The 25,479-nt window shown below is 33.2% G+C and overlaps 1 protein-coding gene across 3 annotated transcripts in view; it reads left to right on the plus strand.

The window, feature by feature from the left end:
- The window catches only part of CADM2 (cell adhesion molecule 2), a 1,075,698-nt gene that overhangs the window by 936,568 nt on the left and 113,651 nt on the right, over positions 1-25,479 (plus strand). For all 3 annotated transcript variants that reach the window (XM_029939146.1, XM_029939148.1, XM_029939147.1), the window contains one exon: positions 13,753-13,843. In XM_029939146.1, the coding sequence (XP_029795006.1) occupies positions 13,753-13,843 (91 nt within the window). The remainder of the gene's footprint in view (positions 1-13,752; positions 13,844-25,479) is intronic.

The following is a 25,479-nucleotide window of genomic DNA, read 5'->3' on the forward strand; positions in this document are numbered from 1 at the left end:
CAAATGACTTTAGCATTTATCTACTTATGAACTACACAAATTCTTATGCACAGAAATCATAAAAATGGAAAAAAAGTGTCATATTTCCTTTTTAACAAATGCTATTTGCAAAATCATTCCTTTGTTTCCTTAGAAACAAAGTGTTTACTTATTGGTTTTTGAGTTTAATAAAATTCATCTAGGATTTCATAAGTGAAGACTTCTGTTTCACTATCATTTATTCTTGAGTCCTACTGTTTTCTCTTTGCATTTATCGTCTGATCTAATAATCTTGAGCTGTCTTTCTCTGTCAATTTTCTTCTCTTGCTATTTTGAGCAGAAAATGAAAGATTCAGGATTCTCAACTTATCATTAAAGCTAAGGAAACAACCAACAATCAAACAAAACTAGAATGATGATATTTTTATTTCCAGATTTCTTTTCTGCTACCATGAAAGAAAATATAAAACTTGAGTAACCCTATAGTGTAAATGGGGATCAGGCAACAGTGATGATTTATTTTCACTCTTATATAATCCTTCCACACCAGCACTATTTAATAGAGTTTTATGTAAAGATGGAAATGCTCTTATCTGTAAGTAAGATAGTAAGTAGTCAATATCTAGGTACATGTGACAACTTAAGCACTTGAAATATAGATCTTATGACTAATGAAGTATGGGTCTAATTTTATTTATTTGTAATCAATTTATATTGAAATTTACATAGCCACATACTACTAGTTGTTACTTTATTGGACACCCTTACTATGATTTTATCATACTTCCGTTTTCATATTATGTCATTCCTTTTAGTATACTTGGGGACAATTTATGAGTTAGGGTTGCGTTAATGGTGAAGTAATTCATAAAATGCTAAAGAAGCAAGATTTTTCATACTACAGAAAATATAACACCAGTATAATTTCATAATGTTATTTTAGATTCACAAGAGTCCAATGTTTTCATGTCATGATTGAAAAGTAAATTTTAAAAAGTAGATTTTCTCTTTGTTTTTTGGAGAACTTATAATAAAAGATACAAATCATGAAATGCAGTTCTAAAAATATAACTGTTTCAAAAAGAAGCTCAACAACTAAAATTGGGGCCTTTGGACTCTAATAATATGCTAAGGGTTAATCTTGCCTATCTTTTTATTATTAAAAACAAGGCTAGTGATTTTCGTTGTTATTACAGAGTGGTAGACAGTTTTATTGTGCCCTCAAAATTCCTTTCAATTTTCTTTGTGATGCCTATGATTTTAGAATTTGTTGTTTCACTTTTGGTTTAAGTGTAGAATGATCACACTGGAGCTCATAAGTGAGTAGTGATCACAGTCCGTTCATTCTTTGAGGCGGTAGGTCAGATGTGCCATAGAGTGATAGGCCACGCTTTGGCAAGACTACCATGTTTAGTGTCCAAATACAGGTTAACAACCACTGCGGTGATATAGCAGCTTTTAAAGAAAATATATTTGGAAAACAGTGTGACCTTGAAAATCAATACTGCATTGTTAAAAGTTCTCATAAGTCACATAAGACTAGGTTGGAATTCAAGCTTCTGTAAGTGACTTTATGCTAGTCACTCTAAACCTAATTTCCTCATTTGGAAAGTATACCTATTTCATGGTTTTTGCAAGGATTAAATCAAGTCATGTATTATAAGTCCTTGATTTTTCATTATTGCTGTTGTTATATTATTATTATTATTACTATTAGGAAAGTAACATATGTTATGGTTGCAAACAAGTTTAGCAAATACTTTTGATGAGGTCTATATATTGTGAGAAAAAAATGTAAAAGCTTGAGAATCCAAACAGGAAACCTATGAAATAAGTAAAAAAAAAAAAAAAAAAAAAAAAGATTGTTTGCCTTGTAATTTTGCCTGGGACATACACTATTTACCATAATTGGGAAAAAAAAGTCATTCTTAAATTTGGTGATTTGACAAAGGGAAATAAGTCAGAGTGAAAAAGATAAGTGTCATATGGATTTCATTCATATATAGAATTTGAAAAACAAAACAATGAATAAACAAACAAAAAGTCGAATCAGACCTTTAAATACAAAGAGCAAACTGATGGCTGCCAGAGTGAAAGCAGGTGTGGCAGAATGGGCAAAATGGGTGAAGCCGAGGGGGAGACACAGGCTTCCAGTTATGGAACGAAAAAGTCATGGGACTAAAAGGCACAGCACTGGGAAAATAGCAAATAATACTGTCTTAGCATTGTATGGTGACAGACGGTAGCTACACTTGTGGTAAGCACAGCATAGAGATGTTAAATCACTATGTGGTACACCGAAACAAAGAGAATATTGTTTGTCACTTATACTCAATACAAAAGTTAAAAATTTGATGATATCAGAAAAATTTTTTAAAAATTAATATATTTTTCTTTCCATTAATGAAAGCTACAAATAAAACCTTTTTATCCTAAAGAAGAAATTTCATGGAGACAATCTGCCATAACTATGTAGTTATTTTTTGATCTGTGTTTTCTCAGTTTAGACATATTTCAAAATATACCATTAAATGTAAGGATTATTATTGTAGTTTTGTGATGACGATGATTTTGGCCTTTGTGATATTTAACAAAATTATGTAAAATTTCAAAGGTTGGGTAACATGAAACAAAAACAAACATGATAGTTGGCTAAATGGTTAACAAAAATAGAAGAGATATTGACTCCCACATTAAGTTGTATAGTTTTGTATCAGATCATCATATTTGACTTAACCTATGCATTGTCTATTAATGTATGTTTGTTAAATAAACACTCAGTACTTAGGCCATCATCCCCTAGCAGATTTATATAATCTAAAACAACTTCATGTTAATGTGTTCATTTCATTGTTTACTGTATTTTTTGCATCCCCATGATGAATTCTATTCATGGTGACTTTGATACATTTTCTTTAAAATAGTATCAAAAGCACAAAGAACTTGAAAAATGTTGAGAAACCCAGTGAGTTCTGTTTTTTTCGTTTCATCCTTTAAACAATGAATTGGAGCTTTTTTTTTTTTTTTAATGAGCTTTCAGAAGTGTCAAAATATCCCTCGTGGTCATGAAATTTAACAAGTTGCCTTCCCGATGCCTTTGCCTAAGCAATCCATCTCCAGTGTTGAAGCGATCAACTAACTCAATTTGTCTCTTGACCAGCAGCCCCCTTCCCGAGCACAGCAAACTCAATCAACAACATTGAATCAATAACTATGCATTTTACAGCACTTTATCAACCATTAAATACCAGAGAGTTTCATTTGATAAATTCTTAAATTTTAGTTTTTATTTTAATTGTTTTAAATTCCTAAATTATAAATTCTTTCATTTCCTAGATATGTTATGATTATGATGACAACTAGAATAATATATTGGAGAAGCAATTATTTTAAGCTAAAATGTAAGTAAGGATAATAAATGAGATAGAGGAAATGCATTTAATATTATAGAGCCCACAGTTCTAGAAATTTACAAATTAGAATGTAAGCAAAAATATTGATGCATTTATTATCTGTATTTTCATTACAACCTTTTTCTTTTACTTAAAATCTTTATGTGGCTCAGCTTTATAATAGAGACATTTTGCTTCTAATAACTCCCTAATCTATTTAGGTTTAAGCACTGTCAAATGCTTAACCTTGATTCTGAGCCTGATACTCACTTGATCACAAACTTAAGATGGCTTCTTATTGCCTCTAACATGATGTCCAAACCCTTTCACCTGACACTGAAGGTTTTGAAAATATACCCCCTGTAACACTGCTCTCAGCACCCATTTAGAGATAACATATCCTATACTTTACACTATTTCTAGATTTCTCACAAACAACTTCATACACACCCACATCTTTACATCAACCCTTTGTTCAACTCTTTGTTTTGACTTTTCTTTGTTGCTTTCAGTTTTGAATTTTGCATGAATTTGAACTGTACCTGATTTATCTTATTTGAATAAATTGCTATGGGTTACTATATTTGTGGATCTATAGTGCTTGAAAAGTGGTAGAGGTCTTGTATAAACACAAATTTGTATACTTTTTTAATATGTAAACTATTGTCACAAAAATAGTTTTTCACTAGAATTAAAAGGAATTTCATAGGCTGTTGAAGGAAAAGTATCTGATAGTTTTGAGCATTCTCTTCACAATGTTGTGAGTTAAAAGGAAAGTGAGAGTTTGAGCTTTACTGTAAAATTACAAACAGGGAAAATAAATTGAACATTTTAGAAAAAGTCAGTCTTACGCAGAGAAAATAGCAGATAGTGCTGCAGCTGAAACAGTCTTGCTTAACTGTTGGACTGAGTTTGTTTTCAGCTTTTTATTTTAGGAAAGTCTTACAATGGCCTTACTCGAGTATTCAGCAATTCCTTCATTTCAGAAGTAGAGATGTGAGGAAAGACCAAGCATCCCATAGAAATGTAGATGGTTTCATAGTTCTCTGGTGGCTCTTAACCTCTTGCAACAAGGAAGAGCTGTATATGTAATGAATAGAATGAATGTAAATGTTTTATAGAAGGGCATTATTGTCATCTTGGGCCAGGTGGTTCTTGGTGCGGGGGCTGTCTTGTGCATTGAAGGATGTTTAGCAGCCTTCCTGGGCTCTGTCTGTGAGATGTTCATAGTATCCCTTCTACATCTCACCAACACCATAAGGAGCAAAAATGTCTCCAGATAATATCAAATGTCCTGGGTCAGGGGATGGCAAAATTGCTTCTAATTGAGAACCATTATTTTAGAGAAAACTCCAAAGATGAATCGGTGTCTAATTTTCTTTAGTATTTATGTGATTACTGAGAGATACTTATAAGGTTGCTAATTAAATTGTTTTGTTCAGAAACCTTTATATAATAACATTGCTATAAGGCAAAGAATCACAACTCTTTTATCTACAAAGTACTTAAAAGTTTTTAATTGTTCTTGGTAGAAATTTGCTGTAAGAATATTTCTGTATTGTTTTATAGAGAAGAGAAATACATTGTTGAGAAAGATATGTCAACTATATGTTCATCTAATCTTTGAGGAGAATAATAATAAGTAATAAGAAAAGGGAATATGTTTCTTTGTTTTTAAAATGTCTTCCCAGTTTTATTGATATGTAATTTTGATAGATAATTGATATATGATACTATAACTCTGTATTAGTTTAAGGTATACGACATAATTAATCACATATATATGTAGTTAAATATATATGTAGTTAACATCTATTATTGTACATAGTTACAATTATTTTTCTGGTGTTGAGAACTTTTAAGGTCTGTTCTCTTAGCAATTTTATTTTTTTTAAATGTTTTTTAATGTTTTTATTTATTTTTGATAGCATGAGAGGGGGAAGGGCAGAGAGAGAAGGAGACACAAGACAGGAAATGGGCTCCAGGCTCTGAGCTAGCCGCCAGCACAGAGCCCGACGCGGGGCTCGAACCCACGAATGTGAGATCTGACCTGAGCCGAAGTCAGAGGCTCAACCGACTGAGCCACTCAGGCGCCCCTTAGCAATTTTCAAATATGCATACAGTGTTGTTAACAATAGGCATCATGCTCTCCATTATATCCTCAGAATTATAAATCTTGTAACTGGATATTTGTGCCTTTTAACCACTCTCACACAAAAGAATATTTTCTTCTGTCAAAGAGGAAAATGATGTGAGAGGAAGATTTAAGAGAGTTAAAAAAAAAAAAAAGAGGAGAGACAAATAGACAGTCTGTGTGATTTACACCCAGAATTCAGTAACAGTCCCAGATAGGTTTTATACCTTGTAGATCACACAGAGTCAAAGCAAACGTTTTGCCAGTTTCCAATTTAACCAGATGAAGAAAGAGTTGATTTTGAAGAACTATAGAAGAAACATAAGTTTCTACACAAAGTACCAATCCCTCCTGTCATCTAAGAGGGAACAGGCACACATATTTATTGAGGTGTGGATAAGATCAGGGAAACAAGATTCAAACTGTGTAAGTGATTTGTGACTATGTAACCGGGCTGAGTGACTCCTCTGAGCCCTCGTTTCATGTTCTGCACAATAAGTCATCCAAGGTCTACCTTGCATGCTGTATAAAAGAGTTCAATGAGCCAATACATATATAGCATTTACAATAATGACTTTTACCCAGTATTTGATCAATGTTCGTTTTATTAGAAGGTTGCTGTGTCAAAAAAATTTGATTTTATAGCACGTTGGTGGCCCTAACCAGTAGGAAAAATATCATAAAAATCTGTTATTCATTTATTAAATAAATATTTAATTGAGAGCCAGGAGTTATATAAGGACCAAGGCTAAATCAGTGAACAAATTAGAATAATCTCTGCTCTGATGAGCTTGCTTTTCTAAGAATATACTAAGCACTCAGTAGCACTATTTATGAAAACTAACACTAGAATTTTACATGTTACTGTGTGAATGTTACAATGCATAATGTTATCATGTTACAATTGTGGTGAAACAATGGATACAAATGGGTAATAGTACAAGGACTTATATGTTTTAGGAACTGTATAAATATTAAATAAATTATTTGGGACCATTCATAGGAAATTACTTTTGTGAGCACAGAAAAATGATCAAGATAATATTTTGCTTTTAACCAAGGATGTGCATAATGCCATGGGCAATGCAATTGACTGTTGCTTTAAGTTATGAACCATCTTTGTTTGACTCAATATATTATGCTGTATGGAATGATATAGTATATATATAGTTAATGATACTTTAGTAAGCTAATAGATGTTCCCTTATGTTTGTTTCTCATCATCCAGAACAGGCTGATGTTATTTTATATAGTCTTAAATTTCTGTAGTATTTCTTTGATTACAAAAGAGTCAAGGTGGTTTTTCCTTTCTTTTTTTATTGGTAAAACATTTGATTTAAAACTTCTTTTTATTCACCTACAAAACCCTTAGTGATGGATAAATGTTGAACCACTGACACTAAATACCTTAAGAGCTTGTGCTTTCAAGATTGTCCATTAGGTGGTTTAATAGTAGCTTCAACACAGATCTTTTCTCTTTTCTAAAATCTTTGTTAAGTGTATAGAAAATCCATTTCACTGGATCAATATCCCTACTTTGATTCAAATCCTGAGTTGTTCAAGGAAAACAGGAGGTGTCCTTCCTTCCCAAGTTGATAAAGCTTTTAAAATTTTGAATAAAAATGGTAATTGTGCATTAATCTATCTCTCGATAGTGATTGTGCTTGTTTCTAAATGAAACCCAGAATTTGTCAGATAAGTAAAAGAAATAATGCTTCAGAATAAAGTGTGTTTTCTTTCTACATCTTACTAATTTTTAAAATAGATTTTAAAGAGTGATATTGTTCCTATAAAAGCCTTGGAAAGGAAATGCTGTGCTTTTAAAATACCTGCTTACGTTGCTTGTGTGCTAATAAGTACTGAAAATTATTTATGGATGAATGAATATATCCCCATTTCCTTATGTAAAACTTTCTCATTTGCTTGCATTTTGAGAGAAATGAGAAGCAACTCATTCATTTATTCATTCAACATGTAAAGAACCCTTACAACCTTTTAGGCATTTTTTTGTTTTTGTTTTTGTTTTTGTTTTTAGTATCTGACAACATACAATTAAATAGGTTAAGACCTTGGATACTGAAGGCTCAAAATGTGATGAATGAAACAGCCATGTAAAAGATATATATGTATATGTATACACACACACACACACACACACACACACACACACACATACACACTAAGTGTAGTGTTTTATATTAAGATATATCCTGTATTATGAAATAAGTTGAACTGAATTATTTACTGTTCTCTACCATTTGTATGTGCTTATTATATATTATATATGTATTTTATATGTTTATATGCTATAGGCATAGAAATTATTAAAAAAAAACAGAAGTGTAACATGGAAGACAAAACTAAGATAAATTCATAGCAGTAATAATGCATTTATACTGACCTCCTTATTTACCATCATTAATTGGTACAGTACAATGTATTATATTAGTAATGTAAAAACAGAATACAATAGAATACTAAAGAAAAATGCCATTTGATTTGTGAAGAAGTGAAACAGGAAGAAATGCAATTCATATTTCATGTAGGAATAGGTTATACCTGAAGCAAGCCTGAAATTACTATTTAAAGTAAACTTTAGTTAAAAGAAAAATTCCCAGTCTTGAGGTGCCTGGGTTGCACAGTAGGTTAAGTGTTAGACTCTTGATTTTAGCTCAGATCACCATCTCATGGTTAGTGAATTCAAGTCTAGCATCCGGCTCTGCACTGACAGCATGCAGCCTGCTTGAGATTCTCTCTCTCCTTCTTTCTTTCTCTAAATTAAATAAATAAATACACTTTTCAAAAATATGCCCAACCCTTTTGAAACAAGAAACTACAACCAAGAAGAGAATCTACAAATATAAGAAATAACTTAAGACACTTAAGAAAAAAGAGCATAAAAAGTTTAAAATTATTAACAGATAACTTGGCAAAGGCATGCAATAAAAGTTTTGGATTATATAGTATTTACTATCTCATTCCTGTTTATAACTTGGTTAGTAAAAACAGTAATTGGCAAATACATGCATAAATTTAAGATCACTTTTTAAAACATTATGTTATTATCGATTGTACATCGTGACACTTTTTAGAAGTGACACTTTCTCCATTTGTTTTGATACCTAACAAAATAAATTGTAGGGAAAAGTATGTTTACATGTTTTTCTTAATTATAAAAATAAATATTTTGAAGAAATCCTAGAGATTGAAAATTCTTAAATTTAACTCAGTTTTTGAAATGGCTATAACTTTTGGTTAGTCTTTTTGTTGGCTAAGATTACTGAATAAGTGTTGGAGTTTATATTAATGTAAATATATTTTTATAGAATATTATTGATATTTCACTAAAATAATTTTAACCTAACAGTGCTTGATCAACTCCCTGTGGATACAACAAAGTGACTGATGAAAATAAAATAGGAATAGTAATGACAGATATCTTTATCATTAAGTAAAAGCCTATTAAAGCTGAAATTACTTTTTGTTATTTAAAAAAAAATTATTTGGGGCATCTGGGTGACTCAGTGGGTTAAGCATCCAACTTCAGCTCAGGTCATGATCTCACAGCTCATGAATTCAAGCCCCGTATCAGGCTCTGTGCTGACAGCTCAGAGCCTGGAGCCTGCCTTAGATTCTGTGTCCCTCTCTCTCTGTCCTTCCCCCATGAGTACTCTGTCTCTTCCTCCTCTCTCTCTTCCAAAAATAAATAAACATTAAAAAGTTTTAATAAATGAGAAAGAAGTTTGGGATAATAATCCCATTACTGTAGTATTTGATATGGTAAAAAAAATGTAATTTTGTGTATATTGTTAAAATGGAATATTTAAAGAGGAACACTGACTTACATGGAAACATAAACTAGGATTTTGGCTAATTAAACAAAGTTCTTCGCAATTCAGTGATACCCCTGCCAAAATCAGAAGATGAGAGAAAACTAGTTTATTTATGAGATATTTGCATTAAAAAACAAATTGGAATTTTTATAGTCATGAAAAGTTGTTATCTAATGTTATCTAAGACAGGAGATTTATACAAGGAAGAGAGTCAGCAATAGGAATTTAATTAAATTAAATTTGAGCTAAGAGTAAAAGTCTAAGATTTATAACATGAATATTTAAGATGAATTTTGCATACAACAGATTGCAACAAAATTTCAATTAAGCATTTTTAATATTTTAGAATGAATATACCAAACTGATAAGAAAATATAGCGAAATTCTTAGTGTATTCATTCCACTAAGAATTTATTTATCAAGCACAGATTTTGTATAATGCATTTTGTGAGATACTGAGGCTATAGCAGTGACTGTTTTAAAATTACATACCTGTGAAAAAGAGAACATAGGGAAGAGGTATCTCTTCTATCAGACTTGAGGGTAATGAACGAATGCCCTTAGCAAAAGATGTTTGAGTTGAGATTCAAAAGAGTTAAATAAGCTCCCTGGAATGGAGCATTTCAGACAATCTGTATAAAAGCAGAATGAGACACATTTATTAAAGGTCCTGAAAGGAAGTATAATTATCTGGAATTCAAAGAAAGAAAATGTATAATAGAAGGCAAGAGAGTAGGGTAAAGATCACATGAAACTGAAAGGCTATCTTACTAATTTTGCTTTTTTAATCTTAAGACCAAAGATTAATCATGCAGAAAATGATGGTACCAGATTTATGTCTTGAGAAGACAATTATGTTAAGTTCTAAGAGTTAGATTTAGGGGGACAAAAATTCACATGAGAGACACCATTCACTAGTGGGGTAACTAGATAAAAGTAGTAACAGTGGAACTATACAAAAAAAATGAATAGATGTGAAAATTATTCAGGAGGTATATCAACCAGACCTGATTAACTGATTGATGATAGAAATACAAGGAAACAGGAGGTGTCTGGGTAGAGGCTGGTAGTATCTACAGAGCTAGAGATTGCTGGATGAAGAACATGGAGGTAGGAGGTAGAGACCTTGAGTTCATTTAGGACATAATAAAGGCACTGTGTCTTTTAGACATTTAAGTGGACACGTCAGACAGGTGCTGCATATATGTACATGTGGTTTGTGGTGAGAGCTGCTCTGAGATGTAAACTTGAGAATGATTGGTGAGTAGATAGAAATTGAAGAGATGACTGTGGCTGAAAAGATCCAACTGGAATTATTGGAGTACAGAGCATGAGATCCATTCCTGGTGATCTCAATAGTTAGGCTAAATGCAAAAAGATAACTCAACAGAACCTGAGAGAGAGTAACCAGAGATATAATAGTTGAATCAGAAATATGGAGTGATGGGGTATGGAGAAAGGGCTATTCTTAAACCTAGCAAAGATAATTCTTAGACATAGAAACTAATCAACATTTTTAGTAATTCTGAAGTAAAATAGAAGGGCATTGTGTTATATCCCTCGATTTTGATTACTTCAGAGGTTATTTGGTGGTCTTCATGAAAATTCCACAGAAGTACATGCAAAACATATTATATGCTTCAGCATTTTCTTATACTTAAAATTCTGTATTTTGGATCTAAAAGGAATCCTGAATCATGCTTCAGGGGATAATTTGTCAAACAAATCTCACCTCTAATAAACTACGGATACAAAACCAGCAGACCTAAGAGAAATCAGACCATATTCCATTTTCCTCTATTCTAAAGCTACCTGCTGCTATATATTTTACCTCACTGAAGCAGATACTAGTGGTGACTTGCCCATATCCCTTTGGCATACACCATGTCTGTGCACTGAGTAGTCCAGGAGTGCCAGAGAAATAATATCCCCTGCTTCCTCTAGAGTAATCCTCAGCCAAACACTAATGAAAATTGGTAAATAGTCCCTAAATACTGCTGTTCCTTGCTCATTGAATAAGATAACTTCGAAGCATTCCCTACATTGTCACTCAGAGTTCCACAGCAGAATCGAATCCCTCTTGACAATCTTGTAATCTGCGCAAGAGCACATTCTTTATTTACTTCCTTCTCTTCCTGTCTCACTTTCCAGGCCTTCCTAATATCATGTCCATAAAAGTCATATCTCAAGGTCTGTTTGTTAGGTTTCTGTATTTGTCAGGGTTCTCCAGAGAAACAAAACTAATAAAATGTATACATAGAGAAAGAGTTTTATTATAAGGGATTGGCTCACGCAGTTATGGAGGCTGCAAATCCCAAGACCTGCAGGCTGAATCACCAAGCTAGAGACCCAGAAGAGCTGATAATTTAGTTCCAAAGCCCTGATAAATTAGGATAGCTGGTGTTATCGAGCCTGAAGGCCAATTGTTACAAGACCCAGGAAGAGCAAATATTTCAGTTTGAGTCCAAAACAGAGAAAAAGCCAATCTTCTAGCTTGAAGACCATCAGACAGAAAGAATTCTCTCTTATTTGGGAAAGGATCATCTTTTTCATTTTATTCAGGCCTTCAACTCATCTGACAAGGCCCACCCACATTAAGGAGTGCAATCTGCCTTACTCTGTCTGCTGATTTAAATGTTGATCTATTACAAAAAGTACTCTCACTGAAATGCCCAGAATAATATTTGGGCAAGTACTTGGGTACCTTTTGGTGCAGTCGACACATAAAATGAACCATCACAGACACCCAAGTTTACACAACTCTCTTTCCTAGAATCACATGTTTCTGATCTTTCTTCTCCTACTTCTTTCTCTGGAATTAAAGCTTGTTTTTGTCAGGATGAAATTACATATATGTATATATGTCTAAGTTCCAAAGACAATAGACCTCATTTTCCAGAATCATTCTGATCCACACTTGTTACCCTGAATAATTGTTCACATTTTGCCTTCACTTTTTAAAATGTTATGCTTTGAAAAAAATATTACACAAGCATCATAGTCAACAACTGATTTCATAAATGTGATGGTGATAATAAAAAAACTACCAAAGTGTAATTTAATCCTTCCTGGTTAAAAGTATGATGAATATATGTCATATTTCCTCAAATTGTTTTATTCTAGGTTATTTCACTTTGAAACTATTTATCATAATATATATGGAATGCTTATTTGCAACCAGGATATAAGTGGTCATTATCATGAATATATTGTTGAAAGGACTGAAAAAGAGTACTTAAAACATATACATAATTTTTAAGTATGATATAAGGTCTTCCACAGGATCATAGTTTACAATTTGGTATATGACAAAGCTGAGTAATATTTTCCTGAAGGAAGAGGACAAACCTAAAAATTACAATTGAGATACTTATTTAATTGGTTTCAAAGTCAAAGAGTGAGTCTAACCCCAGGGTGGTTCAGGTCTTCCATCACAGCTAAGGGAAAGGAATATAACTGTAATGATCTGGACCATCCAGAGTCTACTTTGTTTATTGATGAGGATACAAAGATAAGAAAGAGCAGGAGGCGATCCCATGTCACCTGGCATTCCATGTTATGTTGCACACAATGCCAGGACTAGCAATAAGCAAAGCAGTTGTAAGAATAAGAAGATGTAATAAGCAATGATCATATTTACATCATCTCTGTTCTTGAGCTTATTTTCCAGTTCCTCTATGAAATATGTGTCTCTGTGTTGATTAAATAATATCATGTGCCATGAAAGTTATGTCTTATTTTTTCATCCTTTTTCACCAAGGATGATTTTATTATTAAATGGAAATAAAATATTTTATAATAATTATGTTGTAGCATATATAATAAAATGTTAACTTCTAGTAATTTTCAAAATAACTATTTTAAATGATTTGCTAACTGTACTTTAAAGCAAGCAACATGTGCCAAGTGCTGCATTACTGCATTTTCAAAAAGATTCTGCATAATGCTTAGGAGACAGGATGCTGATGATCCTGAGTTCTTTGTGGGTTCTTTATTGTGATTCCTGGTATTCCAGCCACAGAAAAGTGCTGTTATTCAAATGTACATAAATGCATTCGGTCCATAATAATAGTATTCATAGCCATCTATAAATAGTGGAAGAAACAATTGTATGGAATGCTTGATATTCATCTGAACCACCTCTTGCAATTTCACTTTTATATTCAGATTTCAGAAATAATACAGCAGTGCTGCTCATGAGATATTCAGATATTTTTGTCAGCTTTTCACAGACAGGATGGAAGCTTCTTAAAATTGTATACTCTGTTTCACTAACTTTAAGAAATTCCTTATAAATTATATATACAATAGTAGGAAAAAAACCTGAACCTACACCAGGATGTGCAACTATTAAATACATAGTTTTATGCATACTTAGTGACATTTCCTAATACTCCTTTCCATTTTTTTCTAGATACACCATCAGTTAAGATTATACCATCCACTCCTTTTCCACAAGAAGGACAGCCATTAATTTTGACTTGTGAATCCAAAGGAAAACCACTGTAAGTGATTTAATGAGCAATAAAGTTTTTCACTTTTTCTCCTATACTTCTTTGATTTCAGGCTTTAACAGCAGAAATCCACTGTTTTTGTCTTTTCTTGGTGGGCAAAGTGATCTCTAGAACAGAAATCCCCTGAACCATGTCTTCATTAAGTATCTGTGGAAGATTGGTCTTTTACTTTGTCACCCAGTGAAGTTTCTGGGAAGGTTTCCAGCTGTGATTTTTTCCCCTTTTATTTCTAGTAAGATATTTCAACCTGAAAGGAAAGTGAGCTTAATCAGTCACTGTTTACATCATGAGACTGATAGAAGTTACACATTGCTGAACTTACTTCTCCCATGAAAATCTTTGAAAATGTTGAAACTTCCTCAAAATATCCCCAAGTTTTACAATTAAATGGGAACTCATTTTTGTAATAAGAGAAATCACATCTGCATTTCCAATGTAGGTCTCATGAGATATAATTTGAGAATGTGATATGCTTCAACTTTGTCAATTGTAAGGTGATTTCATTATTAGATTTTACAAGTCCTAATCTCTCTTCAACTTTAATATTTTACTTTTTGGCATTCATGTTTATAAAGAGGAAGCATTTTTATAAACATGGAAAATCTATTTTTATACAAAATTCAAGTGTGAATTATCCAAATATGGATTAATCAAAGACTATTTGACAGAAATTTGACCATTCTAATATAGTAATGGGATTGAACTGAAATTTATTCGATTATTTTAAAAGCTTCCAAAAGATTTGTATTTCTGTTTAAATTTTAATAGGAGAAATGTAATTGTTTTCAGTATATAATAATGGGGGGTTGCTTCTGTGTAAATCAAGTTAAATTCCTAAAAAAATTATTCCTAATAATATTTGTTATTTAAGTGTATATTTCTTCTTCTTCCATGAGAAATTTTTTTCTAAAAGAATTTTATGGCATAAGCCTGAAATATCAACTCCTCAATTATGTGGTATTATAATTTTTAACATGCTAAGTGAATTCACACTTTCTTTATCAAAGTTTTGATATTTTAAAACTGTTCTCTCCTCCAGTAATTTTTTTCTGAAGATATAAATAATACTGATTTAAAGAACATTCAGTAAATCCATTATTTTTCTTCTATCTTTTAAAAAACACTTAAGGCATTTTAGACCTTGAAAGGAAAAACGTTTTCCTAGTAGCTTGCTACATATATACTGTGCAATTCTCTTACATAGTTCTCACCTCCTGATACGCTTAAATTGCTTATAGAAAACATTTTTCTACTGCAGTATGCTGAGTGTAACCGTGCATTTTGGTAATATAGCTTTAACACGAACTTTTGACTACAAGCTCAGTACTTTCAACTAGAGAAAAAAGTGGAATGGACTTTAGTCAGCTTCAGACATGCTTCAACCCTAATTTCTTTAGTCCTGATTCTGTGTATCTAACAATATAATTTCTTTCCTACCTTTCCCTTCCATCTTCCCTCCTGTTGCTTTTACTTATTATTTCCCAAGTCAGTCTGTTCTCTCTGTTTGCTTCTGCTTCTGTTGTTGTTTTGTTTTATTTTGTTTTTGCTTTTCTTCCTCTTTATAATCTTAGAGGTCCGCACACATATGAGGACATAAAGGGACTCAGGATGAGGGCAGAGCAAAGGAGTTTTGCTTTTACCTTTTCCTCACTGATCTGTTCCAAGCACATATGTATGCATTTGGAATATGTGTACAACTTATGCAATTAAATGAGATGAGGATGGGAAATAAATATATCCCTGTTCAGATAGTGTCTAATTACCTGTCAGTGATCTACTCTGGTTCTATATCTACTTCCAACAATAGAAGCAGCATTTAATTTATGTGAATAATTTGTTTGGGAGGTCTACATAATTGGGTCTTTAGGTAGCCCAGATATGGTTGAATAATTTATGGTTATGTCTTACTGCGGGTCTCTGTTCCAGTTACCTAGAAATAAGCATGGGTGTGTAATACTCCTATGCACTGCAGAGGGGCGAAAAGTACAATAGCCTGTCATTTATTTATTTTACTTGCTAATGCAAAGCTTCCAGAAGTTTGGAAAATAGAAAATGCTCCTTTTGTCAGAAAAACTCTGATTAATATCATATCACTTTGGAAAAAGATAAAGTTAATAAGAAGATGCTCCTTATTTTGCAGAAAAGAAAACTAAATCTCAACAGTATTAACCAAATTTCCTTTATTCATCTAAGTTTAAAATGGATGACTCAGGATTTAAATTCAGTTCAATCAGTGCCCCAGACATACATTCCTTCACCTGTTTTCTGCTACTTCAATAGCTGAGTTTAAATTGTCATTTATGTGAGTCAAAGTAACTTTTGAAGAACTAGAATGGGCCCTACAAACATGTTTAGCTCTGAAGATGACCCCCTGGATGCCGGAAGGTGAAAAACTGGCTAGTCTCAGGAAATCTTTTCCTTTTGCCATCCTTTTTTATCAGACGTTTTTCTATATACATGCCCTGTCTGGAAACTTACCAAAATCCTAACAAACTGACTGTTTGTAGCAGGAGATTATAACCACATAAAAATATCCCTAATCAAGAATAATATGTTCTGGTGACTACCTTGTAAGCTCCCTAGGAGTTAAAATGGTCCCTCTATTTTGTCTTTATCTTTATAGTTCCCGATGTTCTATTCTGTAGGCTACAGTCTGCCAATACATGTGTATTAACTGATTCTCTTGTATTGTACACTCATTTGCAATTTCCTTTTTATCATTTTCTTTCCTTGTAGATTGCCAGGCCATTGATATTAGAGACGTAGCCGTCTCGGAGTCCTTCGGTCTTGAGAATACTGCTTCTCTTCTGGTCTTCCGAAGCATTTTAAAATACACCCTTCTGTATTTTCAGACTATCAGTAAATGAAGGCATTAGCCTCTTTAAAGACAGGGTAATTCCCAGCCTCTCTTTAGTTTTATTCTATCCCCAACAGTGCCAGATGAGGCAGATAGGACAAAATACAAGGGAAAACTGAAAAGAAATCATTGGATTTTCCCAGAAGGAAATCTAACTGATCATAAAGAAAATAGTCTCACTAGAACAAATAGAACAGAAGGCAAATTGAAATGGATTAATCAGGGAATTAGTAGGCAGTGGGGAAGTAAAGAAAATGGAAAGACCACCCATTTCAGAAAATGAATCATGAAAAGTAGAACGGAATGAGAAAAGAAATGTATGTCAAACAGAGCTTTGAAATAAAAAGAATAGTAGGGAGATTTCCCAAATTTTGAGATAGAATTTTTTTTAAAAGCCTAAAGAATGGGAGTGAAAATGACTTATGTGATATCACATATTCCCAGTGGGCAGGCTCCAATTTCCTGTCATACTTTGGTTATCATGGTCAGAGTTCTGCTCTGTTACTTTGTAGGTCTTACACCTGATTCCCCATTTTGTTATTTTGAAACCACTAAGAAGCAACACTGTGGCTTTTCTTCCTATTGATTATGCAAACACTTAATTTCTACTATCTTTACCATTTGCCTGATCCACCTTGAATAAGCAGGTGAAAATTAGGAATGATTAATGGACATATGATTCCTTTTCATCTTGTAATTTTAATCCATGATCAAATCTTTATTGTTTCTTAAAAAAAATATTTGACCGAGGGATGCCTGGGTGGCTCAGTCGGGTAAGTGTCTGACTGTTGATTTTGGCTGAGGTCATGATTTCATAGTTCGTGAGTTTGAGCCGTTTTCGGCTCTGTGCTGACAGTGCAAAACTTGCTTGAGATTCCTCTCTCTCTGTCTCCCCTGCTCGCTCGCCGGCTCTCTCTCTCTCTCTTCGTCTCTCTGTCTGTCTCTCTCTCTCTCTCTCTCTCAAAATAAACAAATAAACATTTAAAAATATTTGCCCAATGTGTAAATTCCTGAAGAATGAGTTATTCAGGAATGAGGCATATGGATAATAGACAAAATAACACTACCATCTTTTGTATAAATCATAAAATAATGTCATGGTTCCATTAGTCCTGGGACTCCTGTTCCTAACCTGCCCTCCTGTATGCTAATGCTGTTTTCCTTGTTCTAAATGTGAGGGCCCCGGTGACTGTTTATGAACAATCATGCCTTATTTGCCTGCTTTGGACGGAAGCCTTTTGCTGTTTTCCTGGGGAACAGCTGCATAACTTGGGCCAGGACCAAATTGTTCCACTTGACATTACTATAGAGGCATTGTATTCTTTCCTTAAAAGAGAGATTACTGTACATGTCTGTCTATTGTTTTAATTTTAGTTTAAAGTGAGGACAGAGCTAATGCCAACCACTTTTCTTTCAAGTCCCCAGAGTCTTTGCAACCTTCTTCTTTCTTTGGCTGAATTCCCAGACAGCTTTCAGGCAGCAGCGTTCTCCATTTATAGAAGTAGAGAAAGAAAAAAAGCTGTTATATTACATTAAAGTCATGACCTTAAAAGGTATGGGGTTGCCCCCCACATGCTATAGCTAAAGAGTCATCATTTATTTTAATCAAATGTTTAACACTATGTAAATTTGCTTCACAAAAGCAGTGGGACATTTTCAGTCAAATAAATGTATATTTGGCATTTAGTCTTAAAAGAAAATAACTATAGGTATGGGTAAAGTTTTCTGTGTATCCAGCACGGCGTTTATGTTTTCTTACTATTTTACCTTCTGGTAACCGCAATTTTTTTTGTTTTGGCATAAATTTAGTATACATAATAGCATAGCACATAACATCCCCTGTTCTGTACAAGAGGATAGATTTTAATCTTTAGGAAGACAGATCACATACCATATAACAACTAGGGAGGTATTTTAGAGCTATAATTACGCATCTATTTTCAAAATGATCAAGAATTTAAGAAGAAATCTGATAACATATTGATACATTTGATGTATTTTCCTATTAGCATAATAGAAATGAAAAATGAGATGTAAATTAAGGCAAAACAGTTTTATTATATCAAGTCAGTTTTCTCAGCCTAAAATGACCTTTTTAAAATCATAGGTTATTTATTATTTGTTGTACAATCCAGTCACAGCCAGAAGAAATCACAAAGTAAACCAGGAGTTAAAGAATGCGAGTCGTCAAAGTGAAATGTTTTAAGCCCAAACTGGACCAAACATAAATTAAAAAATTGATATTGAGCTACAGAAATAGCAATGTCATATCATTTGACCTAACACAAAAGAGATATTTATTACACGATAGTTATTTCTCTCCTGCTACCTTTGTTATAGAAAGTTATCTAGTTCATCATCAAGGTCTATTTCTGTTGAGATATGATGCCTAAGTGGTCATGCTCTGTGGCATCAAAAGCTGTGGGGTGCATTAGAGAGAGGAACACAAAACTAGGTTTGAATTATAAATCTGTGGATATCTGTGGCTGGAGTGGATTTGAACAAGTCATTTAGCTACCTGACGTATTTTATTTTTAATTACTAAGTTTTACTTTCACAGCAGTTGTAGGTTCATAATGAGATGGGGTAGAAAGTACAGAGTTCCGTACACCCCTGTCCCCGTGCATACTCAACATTTCCTACCATCAGCATTCTGCACAAACAGCAGAGCCTTTATTACAAATCATGAGCATACATGGACCCATTGTTTTTACCACAAAATCCATAGTTTATATTGGGGTTCACTCTTATATTCTAAAATTTGTTAAAATTAAATCTAGTGAACAAATTGTTTTAAAGATTAGTAACAATCTATATGAAATTTCTGCTGCTGAGTAATTTCATAATAAATAATAATCAGGAAGATGATGAGAAATGATTTTGTCAAAGAATTACATATAGTACATCTTACCAAACTTTCAACTTGGGAGTCTTAATTATATATTTAATACATATACTAATATTAGACTGCTATGGTAGTCCTAGAAACAGATATCATCTCAAATTTCTTCCATGGGTCCAAAATTCAGGGTTCCAAGCAGAATGAACATGCTCTAGGACAATGGTCTGCGACTTTCAAAAGCCGGTTTGAACAACAAAGATCTCTATACCAGAGTCATGGCTGATTGAACTGACTGAGCAACATGGCTCTGTGAGTGGAGGTTAAGCTAATAATGAGGTGCTGGAAGAGAGGTAGAGGCATGAACCCCTGTCAGGGTCAAAATATAAAATAGCTTGAAATGGGAAACTGGAAAATACTGAGCCACAGGTGCAGTACCTTCATAGTGTTAAAGGTAGAAAAAGTTTTAGAATAATTGGAATGGATCGGAAGGAATAGAGAATGAGTTCTGGTCCCACAAATGTGAAAAAGGCTACACTCTAAAGCAGTTCTGCTGGGGTGAAAGACACGAACCAGTTAGCAAGTTTTGACAGAAAGCCAAAGGAGGGGATCTGAACACCTTACACAACCACAATTAGTGAAAGGCGTGATTCATGAGTGTTTGAAAATCCAGGGCCTCTGATGTATAAAACCTCATTTTGATATGGTTCCCCAAGTTCTCTTATGCTTATTGTCTTATTTAAACCAATTTACTATCTTGTTGTAAAAGACTTACAAATTCATAACCATTTCTAGTTTATAGATGAGGAAAATAAGTCTTGTGAGGGTTATGTGCTAAATGGTTGGCTGATAAATGGTAGAACTGAGATTACAAACGTGCTTTAAAAGATTTTAACGACACTGGAGCACCTGAGTGGCTCAGTCATTTGAACGTCAGACTTCAGTTCAGGTCATGATCTCAGGGTTTGTGAGTTTAAACCCCGCAGTGCACTGTCTGCTGTTAGCGTGGAGTCCCACCTGGTCGGCACGCGCGCGCTCTCTCTCTCTCTCTCTCTCAAAAACAAACAAACAAAAAATAACAGCACTAATGGTCATGTTTTCTTGTTTACCCAGTGTTTTTATTTCTCATATCTTACTGATTTTTCACAATAACCTGGTGAAGTTGGCAAGAATGAGAGCTTTCAATATGTAAAGCAAAATTTAATTTATAAAACAATTAGCACTTATGTAAACTCAAACTGTTAGCATATCTAAGTATTTCTAAAGAGTTTCTAAATACACCTAAATAACTTCTAACTTTTATGATGAGGTATATTTGTTTTTTTTTAAATTTTTTATGTTTGTTTATTTTTGAGAGAGAGAGAGAGAGAGAGAGACAGAGGACTAGTGGGGAGGGCCATAGAGAGAGGGAGACATAGAATCCAAAGCAGGCTCCAGGCTCTGAGCTGTTGGCACCGAGCCTGACCTGGGGCTGGGAATCACAGACCGTGAGATCATGACCTGAGCCGAAGTTTGATGCTTAACCCACGGAGCCAGCAAGGCGTCTCAAGGTATATTTGTTTTATTGTGACATATACTTGTGTTTAAAAAGCTGATGATATTCTTAATTTTATATATCTTTAGGAAGATTAGGACTGCAGGTTACAACCACAAGGCAATGTCAATGCAAATGCAAAACCAACATGATGGAATATAGTGTGAAGTCCTAAAGGGTGAGCAGAATGAGCAGGAAGTTAATAGAAAACACTCCTCACAAGTATGTTTATTTTCTTAAGTGCTATGCTTACAACATCACCAAAATAATTGGTGGAATAAACATCCTAAGGGGCTCCTTACCATTTAGATACTCTCATAATGTCAGTCATTGGCATAACAAAAGAGGACATTTTGCTTGTTTTTTGTTTTGGGGTGTGCGCGCGCGTGCACATGTTTGCTTGTGTTCCAAGCAAAAATATCTAGATTCCAATTTGACTTAATTAAAGTTAAAGGCCATATAGCCAGTTTCTTCAACCATGTTTTTAAAGGTATAAAACTTGGGAAATTCGCTCTAGGTTTTCATAATTAAAAAGCCTATATATTCATGTGCTGTCCCTCCCATATGAATTTCTTTTCTGAGGCCCATATGGTCTTTTGCTTCCATCTCAGGGCTTCAAAATTTAATCACACGTTGACTCTCTGGAAACACACAAGTGGTTATCTTGGAAATGAGACGGAATATATTTGGTTTTGTTTTTGAAACAAGAAGCTGACTCTCAGTAATCTCCACTGCTGTTATTTAGGCTGGGCATCTGTGGTGTGTTGGGCACTCAGTCATTTTCAATTAAATGTTCCTGTGTCTTGCAAAAGTCCCATAAGAGTGTGCAGAACCACGATTATAGATCCATAGAGGAAATGTACTTTTGGAACAATTCTAGGTAAGCAGTTTTCTTGCAACAAAAAGCCAATTATTTTGAGGGATTATGTAAATGTTCATTGGGAAATCAACACAAAGATATCTCAGTATGTTTAAGGCACCATTGTGGAATGATGCTGTCATATATGTTGATGACATTTTCAAGATGTGGACTTTTAGGCTCATGGGTTTAAAAATACGTGGGTTTCTGTGTATTAATTATGAGATTACATTCTAGCATTTTTCTCTTTATCTAAAGATATGTAAACATTGCATGTGTATTTACATAAAAACAAGTTATCAAAATGATAATTGTAGGAAAATTGCAAAAACAAAAATTACTCTTAACATTAGAAAAACCTAAAATCCTATAATACTATACCTCATCTTTTTTTTTATATACCTCATCCTTAATTAAAGAAAACATTAACCCTTAGCTCAGCAAATGCTATTCAATAAGATTTGATTTTTTATCTTTGTAGTTTTTTTTATTTTTACTGACTGATTGATTTTTATTTAAATTCAAGCTAGTTAACAGACAGTGTAGTCTTGGCTTCAGGAGTTGAACCCAGTGATTCATCTCTTACATAGGACATTCAGTCATATATACGTGTGTGTGTGTGTGTGTGTGTGTGTGTGTGTGGGTGTGTGTGTGGGTGTGGGTGTGTCTGTGTATTGCTAAGCCTGGTGTCCAAGAATTTGCTACCTGTCTTCTCTTAGTTTTATGGTTTCAGGTATTTTATTTAGGTACATAATCTAGTTTGAATTTATTTTTGTATATGGTGGAAGAAAGTAATTGAGTTTCTTTTACATGCAGCTGTCCAGTTTTCCCAACAGCACTTATTAAAGAGAATATCTTTTTCCCCATTGCATAGTCTTACTTCCTTTGTTGTAGATTAGTTGGCCATGACAGCACAGGTTGTTTCTGGGCACCGTATTCTGTTCCATTTATCTAAGTGTCTATTTTTATGCCAGCACCATTATATTGTTCACTATATTTTTGTAGCATAATGTGAAACCTGGTAATGTGATACCACCAGCTTTGTTCTTCTTCCTCAAGATTGCTTTTGAATACTTGGGGTCTTCTGTGGTTCCATACAAATTCTAGGATTATTTTTTCTAGTTTCTAGAAAAGTTTATTTTTTCTAGAAAAATGCTCCTGGTATTTTCATTATGACTGCATTGAATCTATAGATTGCTTTGGGTAATATGGACATTTCGCAGTATTCATTCAATCAATGAGCATGAATATATTTCCATTTATTTGTATTATCTTCACTTTCTTTTATAAGTGTCTTAAAGTTTTCAGAGTATAGATCTCTTACCTCTTATACTTAGGTTTTTATTTTCTTTGATATTATGATAAATGGGATTATTTTCTTAACCCATATTTCTTCTAGTTCCAAATTAGTGTGTATCAATGCTACAGACTTACACATATTAATTTTGTATCCTGAAACTTTACTGAATTCATCCATTAGTTCTAAGAGGTTTTTTATTGCAGAGTCTTTAAATTTTCTATATGTTATATCATGCCATCTGCAGTAGTAAAACTAAGAAAATTCTTATTCCTCTGAAAGCCATATATTCAAACAATCTAAAGACATTTTCTTGCATTATACAGGTTTTTACAACGTGGGGTATATTGATTCACTTTTTCAAATACAATCTCAATTAACCTGAAGTCCCTAAACTTCACAGTTTGAAAAAAAATTTAAATGGCAAATAATACCTCAAATTGTAGAAAATATTAATATTTACAAAAGTCTCTAATTAGAATAAGAAGAATCTGCCAGTAATTATATATGGCTTTACATCTCAACTCTTGCAAATTCAGAGTACCAGAAATATTTGGGATATTTTAAGGAAAGAAGAAAGAAAAGAGAACCAAGATAAAAGTAGAAGGAAAGAATGGCAACCACTGTGACTTGGGACAAGCAGATGTCTCTGAAATGCTGTGCCATCACCATCTTCAGCTTCATCCCTGGCACTCAAGATCGCAAGAATAGGAAAGAACATAGTGAGGTGACCACAGAAAAGCAAGATTAAAGCTATAATTGTGCAGCTCTAAAACAAGAAGACCTATAGGCCATAGAAGCTCTCACTGTGGGTCAATGTTTTTCAAATTGCTGGTTGTGACATATGAATGAGTCATAAGATCAGTTAACAAACTGCTTTTGAAGGCCAAGCATAAAATAGAAAATAATAGAATTACAAAGGTAAATATAGAGAAATAAAGAAGAAAAAGAAAAGAAAATGTCACAGTGCATTAAAAAGAGCCAGCTTTTATTTCCTGTGTACGTTTGTGCATTATGTAAGGTTATAAAATTTATTTTTCAGTAGATCACACCTCAGAATGTTTGAACACCATTGCATTAACACCAACTGAGGTGAAGCTGAAGTCTAAATCACTTCAGTTCCTCTAAAACCATCAGTATACAAAAATGTATGTTCAGACTGAAGAGATGTTAGCTCCAAAAAAGAAAAAAAATAGCCAAATGCCACTAAGAATGTGATGTTAAATAATGCAGGTAAGTTGGATCTTTTGAGAAGGATTTCATTCAAATGATTAAAATATACTTTCAAAATTTTAAGTCTTAAATTTCAATTTTCTTTAGCGTTGCCATATATGGAACATTTAATTCCCCAGCTACCAGATAAATGATGTACATTTTACTTTTATCTTTCTAAGACCATTGGTTTTAATATGAGAAAAGAAACAAGTCATGGAGCAAAAGCATTTCTATAACAACACAGTGTTTAACATAAGTATTAGATTTTATAACTTATAAGGTTAATTAGCATTATTTTATAGTAGTGGAAGTAATGAATTGTAAAGTAACTGTTACAAGGAAAATAGGATCCCATCATTGTAATGTACTCTGGAACTGAATGGATTTTAGGCATCTGATTAAGATACTTATAGATATATTGTATATGACAACACATTGCCCTTTTAGTATACACAGGTTAAGTGTTAGATTCTGAAAAACTTAGACTCGTAAGTTTTTGATTTAAAAAAAAAAAGTGAAAATGTTCCAAAATCTAGTTTAGCCAAAGGAAGATTTCAGAAGTGGCTAAGTTTCAAACAAGTTTAAAAAATATTTTTGTAAGTATTATCATTCTTATACATTATGGATATTTTAAGCTTATTGTACATACACAGAAGAATTTATTATTGCTTAGATCAGGGAATAGGTGTTTACTCAAGATTTCTTGATCTTTTAACCAGGAATTAATATTTTGTATTTACCAAAGAAAAGAAATGTTAAGATAGATAAGGCACGAGTAATTGTTTTGCTTTAGCATAAAGCCCTTGAGAGATTATCTTAAGCATTTGTCACAATCGTGAATATTTTTTCTTCAGTGCTAAAATCTGTCACTCCTTCAGGATCATAGCAATCTTGTCTTTTCTAGGGATAATCTTTTATTTGTTGTGCCACAAATAGGCTGGAATTATACAGTTTGCAATATGACTGCATTGTTTCTCAAAAGTGTTTAAATAATCATCAATGAACACTATCTTTTCAATACAAAGG

This window comes from Suricata suricatta, chromosome 5 (assembly GCF_006229205.1).
Source record: "Suricata suricatta isolate VVHF042 chromosome 5, meerkat_22Aug2017_6uvM2_HiC, whole genome shotgun sequence".
NCBI lineage: Eukaryota > Metazoa > Chordata > Mammalia > Carnivora > Herpestidae > Suricata > Suricata suricatta.